This window comes from Podarcis tiliguerta, assembly GCF_965153285.1.
Source record: "Podarcis tiliguerta genome assembly, chromosome: 2".
Taxonomy (NCBI): Eukaryota; Metazoa; Chordata; class Lepidosauria; order Squamata; family Lacertidae; genus Podarcis; species Podarcis tiliguerta.
Genome location: NC_139535.1, coordinates 7,314,228 through 7,326,013, shown reverse-complemented (window position 1 = coordinate 7,326,013; position 11,786 = coordinate 7,314,228). Strand labels below are relative to the sequence as shown.

General features: G+C 42.1%; 1 protein-coding gene across 1 annotated transcript; it reads left to right on the top strand.

Moving 5' to 3' along the window:
* Positions 1-1,145: 1,145 nt before the first annotated feature.
* On the top strand, positions 1,146-10,315 carry LOC310670179 (vomeronasal type-2 receptor 26-like; the record flags this gene model as incomplete). Its single annotated transcript, XM_083424994.1, has 6 exons — positions 1,146-1,360; positions 3,451-3,742; positions 4,277-5,083; positions 5,578-5,805; positions 8,232-8,358; positions 9,405-10,315. The coding sequence occupies 6 exons, from the start codon at positions 1,146-1,148 to the stop codon at positions 10,313-10,315; spliced, it is 2,580 nt and encodes an 859-aa protein (XP_083281120.1).
* Positions 10,316-11,786: the final 1,471 nt, after the last annotated feature.

Here is an 11,786-nt window from a genome sequence, read left to right as displayed (position 1 = left end):
AGCTTAATGTGTTTATCAAGTCTCACATTAATTCTCTTGGTTTATCTGAGAGTCTGCAACATTTTCTGCCTTTCTGTCTTTGGGATTGTGGTTGTCTTGCGGGTACGGGGGGAGTGACCAGAATGTGTGGCACCCACAGGACTATAACATATCCAGTTGTTTTTAGGGGCCTAAAAAGGTTGGTAGACCCTGGCCAAGGAACGAAGACTGTAAAAGTGGGACTTAATAGAGATGCATAAAATCATGCAGAAAGCGAAAAAGGAGACGCTTTCCCTGAAAAATTAATACTCAAAGAGGCATCCACGGAAGGTAATCCACTTGGATAATCTAGATCCTCTTGGAGCATCTAGACAGAAAATAGGAAGCAATTTTTTGGCTGCTGTAGCCCAATGGAGAAATTCACTGACACAGGAAATAGTGAAGAAGTGTGCATGCACACAAAAGCTCATACCAATAACAAACTTAGTTGGTCTCTAAGGTGCTACTGGAAGGAATATTTTTATTTTGTTTCAGCTACTAACTTAGACACTTTTAAAAGACACATGACTTCCAGCATCAGAGGCTGCATATCTCGGAATGCCAGTTGCTGGGATCAACTCTACTGCCATCAGCTTGGGTGGATCCCAGAAATGTCTGATTGGCCACTGGGTGCAACAAGATACTGCATTGGATTAAGCTTTGAACTGAACCAGCAGCAGGACTCTTCTAATGCTCTTGTCAGCAGCAAAGTTCAGGCCAAACTCTCACTCACCACGTGACCCTGGTCAAACTTTGGAGCAGCAACTTTGTTTCCTCCCAAACATGTTTATCTCCAACTCTGCTCCTGCCCCTCAGGCCACACAGAGACTTCAGGTTGTTGCAAAGATGAACTTCCTTCCCCTTATAATTATCAAAATCATAGTGATTCATTCTGCCTTGTTCCTGAGGGAAAGGTTGATGTATAGAAAATCACCTGTATCAGAAACAGACTGAGTCAAGACTGAGAGTAAGAGGGGTGGGATACATCTGTGTGAGGTTTAATGGCTCTGAAGGTATAGCTGAGCACTACCCATATTGGATAAATAAGAGTTTTTTTGCTTCTTCTGATGTAGCTGGCTATGGGGGTGAGAGGAACATTCACAAGAGAGGTGTAGCAATCAGTCAGAATGAGATCCCAGATGCTGATGCTGCTCATTTTGCTTGAATCCTGTAGAAACCTGAAGGCAAAATGCCCCTTGAATCCAATCCGGGAAGGAATCAAAGCACAGAATTATTTCCAGATTGGCGACTTCCTCATTGGCGGGATAATATCTCCAAATTTGTTTGGTCTACAACTTCCATACATCTTTTCACAGCCCCCATTAACCAGGTTTGAGGACGAGTAAGTAATTATATGCAGAAGGACATCGCGTTTTTCTACTGCACCCCAATGGCTTCTGTTTACTAGGGAAATAGTCTCCATTTTAGGGGTGAGGACTCTGTGGTCTTCCAGATGTTGTGGGACTGCAGCTCCCATCACCCCTGATCACTGGCCATGCTGGCAGGGGCTGAAGGGAACTTGAGTTTCACAGCAGCTAGTGGGTTGCATGTTCCCAGACGTGAACTATTTTTACCTGCTGTGTTGCTTGCTGAAGAACACAAGTGGATAAATGAACCTGATAAGGCCTCAAAATGATTCACTGAATGATCACACCTGCATTCATGAGATGAGTGGGACACTGGCGAAAATCCTACTTTGTGTTCCTGGTATGCAGGTGTATGGGAAATAGCACTTTCTGAACACTTGACCCAATGCAGCAGAGTTTTTAATGGACCAGTAAATAGAACCAAATTTTTAAGCATGTGGTTGTTCTTTAAAGATCACATTAAGAAGCCAGCACAGTTATTGCAACCGCCTATAACACATGGATCTCTATGGAGAGGGCTAATTAACCAGTGAGCCTATTATGTATGTACATTAAGGTTACTTCCAATTAACATATACTCCAAGTGCTGTGTTTGCTGTTCAGGTTAAGTTTATAGTGTTACTGTTGAAAACCAAAACAAAACATATTTAAACAAACAAAACAGATGTCTTTTGTGATTATATTTGGGAGGGCATTTGATTCTATCCCTTCCGATGTCTGAAATAACCTCCAAGAAGATATCAGCAGAATTAGTGTCTGCGACTGCCATTTCAATGAGATTGAACAGTTCCCACAGAGAGAAAAATGAATGACAAGGAACTATCATTCTGGATGAAATGCTATTTTAAGTGGGCTTTATCTCAACCTGCAACTACACAAGAAGCCCCCTTTGATGCAGAATAAGACACGCAATTGCAAGCTTAGCCAAGTTCAGTGCTTCTGAGGAATTAATTTGGCTCCAGGGACTTTATCTCTGCCCCCTCCTCCAGAAGCAATCAACATTCCTAAGATTTCCCCCTCACTGTTGATCCAGACACCTGAATTCACTTGCACATGAGAGACGGAAGGAAATACATCCTGCTGATGGTTTGTTTCACATAAAGACTGGTTGGAACTGACCTTTATCAAATAACAGCCCAATCCGAATCATACCTATTGAAAATAAGCCATACTAATCAAATAGAGCCTCTAAACAGACTTAGCTCTCCATTGCAACTCCTTTGAAGCAGCCAATACTAGCCTTAGCAGCCATGTCCCCATATTTCTCACACATTCAGAAAGAAGAATGTTTTCATCATTTCCCTTTTTTGAAGATTGTGGGCTTCTCCTCTTGAGAAATCCTTATATTTTAATTCTTAAGTGGCAAATGGATTTTCATCTTGTAAGAAGGATACGTATCTTCTCACCCTTCAAACAAACATACAGTCCCCATATTGTAACAAGTGAAAATCCAGTCAAAAAAGTTTAATTGCCAAGGTTTTTGAGTTATTTTAAAGGAAATTCCAGTGATTTCCACCCGGACACTGTTTCCAACTGCTGCCTTTCTTCTTGCAAGAAGGATACGTCCCTTCTCACCCTTCACAAAAAACATGCAGACTAGGTTTGCCATACAGTCATACCTGATGTTACGTTTGCTTCAGGTTACATGTTTTTGGGTTGCGGACCGCGGACAGCGGGAAACCTGGATGTACCGGAATGGGGGTACTTGTGGGTTTTGCCGCTCGTGCATGCGCAGACATGGCGCTTCAGCTTGTGAATGCTGCGGCTTGTGGACTTGCCTCCCCCACGGATTACGTCGGCAACCCAAGGTTCCACTGTATTGCAAAAAGTGAAAATCCAGACACAAAGTTCCTGAGCTTTTTTTTTTTGGGGGGGGGGGGAGATTTGGACCCAATTTTAAGGAAATTTCAGCAATTTCGGCCCGCACACTGTTTCCAACCACCGTCTTCCTGCTATGTCTGTATGGCAGCCCTAATGCAGACCATGATTTAGGGAATCAAATACTATTTATTTTTATTTAAGTGGTGAATGGTTTGACACTTTTTATTTGATTGACTTCATACAGAGCACCATTTAGGTTCTACTGGCATATATTGTCCTTCTTGTTCACCATCCAAGAGATCAGCCGGGATCCCAGGCTCTTACCCAACATCACTCTGGGCTACAGCCTCTATGAGAACTATTACAATGCAAGGATCACTTCTGATGCCATGCTAGACCTGCTTGCAGGTAGGGAAAGCAATATTCCAAACTATCGCTGTGGAAAATGGAGTAATATCTTGGCTGTTCTTGAAGGAGCCAATTCCATCATCTCCAAAGTGATTTCAACCACATCAGGCATGTACAAAATCCCACAGGTATGAAGGGTGGGGCATGGAGGGACACAAAAGAGGTTCAGCAGCAAAATAAATTCACTTTATTGTAAGCAAAAAGAGTCATCAAAGAGGGAGAAAATCCTGAGCTATGTTAAGCTAGATAGCTCAGTTGGTTAGAGTGTGGTGCTGCCAACGTCAAGGTTGCAGGCTTGATCCCCGTATGGGACAGCTGCATTGCAGGGGGGACGACAAGATGAACCTCAGGGTCGCTTCCAACTCTATGATTCTATGATTCTTCCCTGCTAGGGAAGCTTTTAATGTTTAATAGGTTATTGCATTTTAGTGTTCTGTTGGAAGCCACCCAGAGTAGCTGGGGAAACCCAGCCAGATGGACAGGCTTTAAATAATAAATTGTTATTATTATTATTAACACAGAGACTTTGCTAGTGTAGCAGCCTCCCAAAGTTTCCAAATAAAACCAGCCCTGGCCAGCACAATATTTGTTAGGTATTAAATATTTCAGGCTAATCCTGTTCTTTGAAAATGAAACACAATACTTTTTCTTCCCCACTCCAGATCAGTTATGGCTTTGTATCTGGGGTTGTTGATGAGAACACCAAAGTGCCTTTTGTCTACCACGTGGTCCCCAATGAAGAAGTTCAGTACCTGGGGATTGTAAAGTTCCTCCAGCATTTTGGATGGACGTGGATCGGCCTCTTTGCTCCAGACAGTGAGAATGGAGAAAGGTTCTTGAGTGCCTTGACATCTCTGATGGCCAGCAATGGAATTTGTGTTGCCTTTTCAGTAAGAATACCAGAAAATAATGAACCTAAGATGTTCACACAAATTGAATTTATTGCCCTATGGAGACAAACCAATGTATTCCTTTACTATGTAAACATTCATACGGCACTGGGTTTCATCATAACACTACAACAAGAACTCGAGAAACAAATGGATCAAAAAGTATGGCTCACAACAGCTTTTCAAGACATTGACACAAATTTATTTTTCTTTCCCAAGTCCTTGAAGTATATCCATGGTTCATTCTCCTTTGTAATGAAGACCAAAATTAGGAGCAAATGGGACTGCTGTAAATCAGATTCTTATCTTAATCTTTTCCGGCAAAAAGCATTTAGTTGTTCAAACTCAAAGCACGTCCTCAGTGTGAGAGGTTGGACAAGATGCAGAGATGTGGAGAATCTGGAGGTGCCGTCTGAAGAGGAGCTGCAGAGTGTTCTGTCTCAAGACAGCCACAGAACATACTTCAGTCTCCAAATCATGGCACATGCTTTAAATGATGCCTGTTCATCCAGATCAAAGCAGATGTTGATGGCGGGTGGAGGAGACCAGTTGGCATGTCAAAGGCTACAGCCATGGCAGGTATTTCCTTTCCCTTTCTAGAAATCAAACTTCTTTCTACCAACTCTACAATAATCATTCTCATTGATTTAGACATGAATGCAACAGTGAGGAAAAGGTTTTTGTTTTATTCATTTAGATTTAGATTCTTTTTAAAAGGCTCCTGCTGGAAGATGTATATACAGTGTGTATTTCATAAAATCTCAAGGTGGTCTACTGCAATGAAAAACATAAGATGATATAATAAAACCATAAGAAGCCAAAACAAGTTAAAAGCAGACATCCCTCCACCTGGAGGGTGTCTATTTAGTCTTGCCTGTAGGAGAAATTGTGGCACGACAGGAGTTTTGAATTCCAAGGAAGCAGGGATGAGGCATCTAAAATGCTTTCTAAGTTTGGGTGTTTAGTCCTCCGAAGATTCCAGACCAGGTATGCCAGGACTTTGGAGCTCCAAGGGAGCAGGGATGAGATGTCCAAAATGCTTTGAAATGCTGGTGTTTTCCCTGTCATTCCAGCTCCACCCTTTCTTAAGAGAAACCCGGTTGTTGAACACTTCCATGGGCGGACTGTATTTGGGTGAGAATGGGGAGCTGCCCATCATGTTTGATATTGAGAATTGGGTGGTGCTTCCCAATGAGTCTTGTGTTAGGGTGAAAATTGGGAGTATAGAGAGAGAGGCATCCACTGACTTCAAGCTTGCCATTAACCCAGAAGCTATTGTGTGGCCCAAGAGGTTCAACCAGGTAAGAGCCCCTTTATTCCACATGATACACATTAAGATCTAGTAATCTGTTGAATATTTCCAAGAGGAAATCAGGTATAATCTTTTGGAAGTTTGGCTGATGCTTTCATTATAATTAATTAAGTAAATTATTAAATGTGCATAATGCTCTTCATGTGCAGATACATACACAAACATGTATATCTGTATGTTTGTATGTAGGTAATTTTTTCATTTATTGTGGGAGCCTTTTTTGTGGAACCTGATTGAGCTGCACAATATGGTCCATGGTAAATCCAGCAACAGAAAAATTCCTGTGGTGCCCGCCTTCCCTGGATGCCCTAAGCACGTACTTATTTTGCTTAATGGTTAATCCAGCCCGGTCCTGCGAGATCTCATGAGAACATCTCAGAGCCCACGCAAGAGCATCCTGGAGCCCAGTGAGCAAAAGAGAGAGCTTGGGAGTAAGGCCTGCTTGGCATGCCAGCTCCGGAAGGTCAGGGTGGTTGTGCAGGAGCCGTTCCAAGGGGCTCATTCAAGCGCAGTGGAATTTTGGTTCTTGAACTTAATCCATTCCGGAAGTCCACTCAACTCCCCAAACTGTTTGAAAATCAAGGAACGGCTTCAAGTTGGCTGCGGGAGCTTCCTGCCCTCAATTGAAAGCCGCATCGGACGTTTGGCAGAGGCCCTTCTGTGGTGCCTTCCCTATGGAATGCCCTCCCATCAGATGTCAAAGAAATAAACAACTATCTTACTTTTAGAAGACATCTGAAGGCAGCCCTGTTTAGGGAAGTTCTTAATGGTTGATGTTTTAATGTATTTCTAACCTTTTCTTGGAAGCCGCCCAGCGCCCAGGGAAACCTAGCCAGATGGGTGGGGAATAAATAAATTATTATTGTTAAAAAAGCAAACACAGTAGGGGGCGGTTTCCGTTCTACATCAAGCATAGGAGCCAACTCCGAGGAACTTTGTGGGCTTTGGCCCCCACAATAAAATATTTTTTTAAAGTTGATGGGCATTGATTATGTGTTGTGCGGCTTACCTGGGCCCCCACAATATTTTATTCAAGTTGGCACCCCTGACATCAAGGGTGCTTTCCTTTTTTTTTATAAAAAAAATAATTTTTATTAAATTTCCATTTACCAAACCAATCATATCATATCATATTAATTATTCCAAATTATATCAATACGTATAACAAAGTCCAAATATTAAACCAAGTTTTAATTTTTTTGTGGGGGGTACCCATGCTTCGAGTTCGGTAGGAGTCCAATCATCTTTATATTTCTGCTGCTTTGATGTTCACAGTCCCATCTTATCATCTCCTTGTCATTATCCTTTTTCTTCTTAATAACCTCTGAATATTCTCCACCAGCGAGTTGAAAGAAACAGCCTTGTTATATTTCTGTGTGAACTCTGTAATGCTTTCCCGTAATTCATCTCACATAAATCCAAGAGTCCAAGAGTCTTATTCAGGCGGGAGTCGCCATTTTAGTCAATTCCGATGAAATACAGTCTCGGCGTCCGCTCCTTATTTTCCCAGACCTTCTGCACCATAAATCAGTCATTCCAGGAGGGTTATTGCTCTTTCAATGTTACGATCCAAACCTGATAGCAGAACAGTGGCTCGCCCTCCCTAAGACTGAAAATCTTGCATCAAGGTCTGCCTCTTAATGGTGGATCACTTTGTAACTATGCCACAAGAAAGCCTCCATTCTTTCCAGATCTTTCACAGAGTAAATCCTTTTATTAGCATTTTTGTTTCCACACACTCTATTTTTCAATCTCACTTGCAATCAATCATTGTGATGGTTCTTCTAAGGTGGGGGGCGTTGTTAGGTAAATCATATTGGGGGAAAAGAAAGCTCCCCGCCTTTCTGTTCCGTTCAACATACCGGCATGGCTGTGCTTCTTTGATGTAGTCCTTTGTTGATTACGTCCCATCGCTCTGTCTTCTCCATGGTAAATCTATTTAGCAGATAATACACTCCTGACCTCGCTTGAATCATGTGCATCTACTTCTCCAATTTTTTTTTTAAATCTTAAGCAATGCAGCTAGTTTCGCTCCTGAAAGTAGCGTCCGGGAGCTCCAGAACTCGCACAAGGGCTTTCCGCTCAGTGCCCCCACCCCCTCCTTCTTTTGAACTCAGGGGTGATTTATGGACAACCGCGGGCAAGACAGCATCTTCCCACCCCCTGGGAAGATGAAGGAGACTGATATACTCCCCATAATCAGCCTCTAATTACCTTGTGCAAGCTGGATAGATGGTATTGAAAGACATCTTCCAAAGCGCCCCTAGCGGCCCCCCCTGCTGAGTGACATCAAGGGTGCTTTCTTGTGGAACTGGAGACCCTGCTGGGTTCTTTCCAGACACTCTGAGTGAGTTCCATACGCACAAATATTGCTGACACTTCCTCTGTAATGTGCCATCTTTTCTTTATGGCTAGACTGTGCCTCACTCCAGGTGTACCAAAAGGTGTCACGCAGGATATGCCAAGGTGGTTCAAGAAGACAAGCCGGTTTGCTGCTACGGTTGTGTTCCGTGTGGGGAAGGGACCATATCTACACAGGAAGGTGGGTGACACCACAGGAGATGGAATTTGTTGGGAGAATATGAATAGGGCAACATATTAGTCAGAAACTTTCTGTGAAGATTCTAAAGAAATACTTGGATGCATTTTTAATCCCCTTCCAGGAAGTAATTTGAAAGAAATGTCTTGCAGGAAGCAATCTCTGGGATGCAAATTGGGTTCAGCCTGCCCTGCCCATAAGGCACCGCTTTGGCTATTTTATACCAAGTCTTCTAGGATCACAGAACCAGAACCACCCTCACAAAAGGAAATTAAAAATAGTGAAAATAGCAAATATTTATTTAAAAGAGAGAAAGCATAATGCAAAATAATAAAAAAAATTAGGTGAACATTCCATTCCATTGCATTGTAGAACAATTAAAAATTATGGGATTTCAGCAGGAAGTTATTGGATATCCCAGAAAAGGAGTTTGAGACCAGCTGTAGCAGCTTGGAAGAGAGGAGTTCAAGGATATTAAAAATAAATACATCATAAGTTGTGTGTCTTTGCTTCTCAGTTTGATCCTTTTAAATGGTTTGCATGTTTTGTGGTATTTTATTCATTGTGACTTGCTGTTTTTTATTGATTATAGATTAGTAATTCTTTATTGTACATGATAAGTGTTAGCTGTTTATTATTTGCTGATATTAAATTTTACTGTTTACTATTACTTAGAATTATTATTGAATAGTATTGAATTTTGCTTAATTTGATATGTTGTTTAATTTAAAGATATGCTTTTATTATGACTTTTTGTGTGTGTATTACTTCTGTAATCTTTGCTGTCTATTTTGTTGTTTCTTCAGCTTGTAACGCTCCTTCTGCATAGCAATATAGAAAGGCAGTTTACAAATTAAAAGTGATATGAAATATGAAAATGAAGTAGTGTTACTGCACAAAAACTATCGCATAAGGAAATGCACCAAAAACACTTGCATTTCTTACAATACATTCTCATTTTCTGATATCTCCCATATGAGTGCATTTCTCGATATGTAATAGAATATGTCTGTAAGCAAAGCCAAAGCCATTCCTTTTCTCCTCCTCAGATGCAGAGCGTTGCACCAAATGTCCAGAAGAACAATATCCAAACAAGGACCGAGATCACTGCATTCCGAGGATTATCACCTTCCTATCATATAAAGAATATTTGGGGATTCTCCTGACTTCTTTGGCTCTCTTCCTATCCTTAACCACAGGCTTTGTTGTAGGGATCTTCATTAAACACAAGGAAACTGCCATAGTCAAAGCCAACAACAGGGACCTCTCCTACATCCTCCTTGTCTCCCTCCTGCTTTCCTTTTTGTCCTCCTTCCTCTTCATTGGCCGTCCCAGGAAAGTCACCTGCCTCTTTCGACAAATGGCCGTCAGCACCATCTTCTCAGTTGCTGTATCTTCTTTGCTGTCCAAAACCATCATGGTGGTGCTGGCCTTCCTGGCCACAAAGCCAGGGAACAGGGTGAGGAGATGGTTAGGGAAAAGTCTGGCCAACTCTATTGTCCTTTCCTGCTCCAGTGTCCAAATGGTCATTTGCATCATTTGGCTGTGTATCTCTCCCCCATTCCCAGACTCTGACAAGCATTCCCAGGCTGGAGAGATCACCCTGCAATGCAATGAAGGGTCTGTTGCCATGTTTTATGCTGCCCTGGGTTACATGGGCTTCCTGGCTGCCATCTGCTTCACGGTGGCTTTCCTGGCCAGGAAGCTGCCTGGGGCCTTCAATGAAGCCAAGCTGATCACCTTCAGCATGCTGGTCTTCTGCAGCGTTTGGGTCTCCTTTGTGCCCACCTACCTGAGCACAAAGGGGAAATATATGGTAGCGGTGCAGATCTTCTCTATCTTGGCTTCTAGTGCTGGGCTTCTGGGCTGCATCTTCATTCCCAAATGCTACATTATTGTGCTGAGGCCTGATCTGAACACAAAGGAACACCTGGCCACAAAACCTAAAGTTGTTGCCTGATTCTTAACATATTTATAACTGTTTTCCACCACAGTAGTAATGAAACACACAGAGTTGCCTTGGGAATGAATGTATCTCCTTAGATAAAGTTTGCTCTTCATTTTTCATTCATCTTGAATGATGAAGGGGAAGAATTGAATCACATGCCTGGAGAGTGTCTGGACTTACAACTTTTAGGGATATCCCTACCTGTAGCATTACACGGAATGCAGCCTCCCTCTTCATACATAATTACACTTCTCTACCCTATCCAGTTTGTACTTTTTTTAAAAAAAATATTTATTGCTTTTTGAACAATTTACACAGTACAAAACCAAATAAAAACAGAAAAAAGAAAGAAATAAAAAGAAAAAGACAATACAATACAATATAAAAACACTACATAACACTAGACACATTAAACTAACAAAACCAAACAAAAACAATTTAAAACACTCAAACAATTTCAATATCTTATCTTTCATTCACTTATTTCACCGACCTCCTCACACCTCCCTTTTTGTATTCCACTTCTGTCAAATGTTTCAGCAATTCCTTTCCATCTTCCTCTGTTATCTGTCCTATAATTATCCTAGCACATTCTAAACCTTATTTTACCTTTAAAATTCCATTAATCTGTTTATACTTAAATCCTTATAACATTTCTACTAAAGCCATATAAGTTCATTCCAAAAATCTTTTAACATTCATTAATTTTACAATATTTCTGTAAATAATATTTAAACTTTTTCCAGTCTTCTTCCACTGACTCCTCTCCCTGGTCTCGGATTCTGCCAGTCATTTCCGCCAGTTCCATGTAGTCTATGTAGTTTATCAACTTCATCTGCCATTCTTCCTGGGTGGGTAACTCTTGTGTCTTACAATACTTCGCGATAAGTATTCTTGCTGTAAGTATCCAGTTTGTACTTTGACATGACCCAACTTCCTTTCTTCCTGAATTCATAACTGAAGCCTAAAGAATAACTTAGTGTAACTTGAAATTCTGCTTCTAAGGTGACATTTTTTCACCTTCGCGGCATCAAGCAGTTGGTCCCTTACCTTCCCCGCCCCGACCTGGCCACAGTGATCCATGCGACGGTCATCTCCAGGCTTGAATACTGTAATTCGCTCTACGCGGGGCTGCCCTCTACGCGGGGCTGCCCTTGAAGCTGTCCCAGAAACTCCAGTGGGTACAGAATGCTGCAGCGAGGCTCCTCACAGGGTCTCTGCCATGGGAGCATATTCACCCAGTGTTTTCAAGCTGCACTTGCTCCCGGTGGAGTACAGGATCAGATTTAAGGTGCTGCTTTTGACCTTTAAAGCCCTTCACGGCCTAAGACCCTAGTACCTACGGGACCGCCTCTCCCGGTATGCCCCACGGAGAGCCTCAAGGTCCATAAATAACAACACCCTAGTGGTCCCAGGCCCTAAGGAAGTTAGATTGGCTTCAACCAGAGCCAGGGCCTTGTCAACTCTGGCTCCGGCCTGGTGG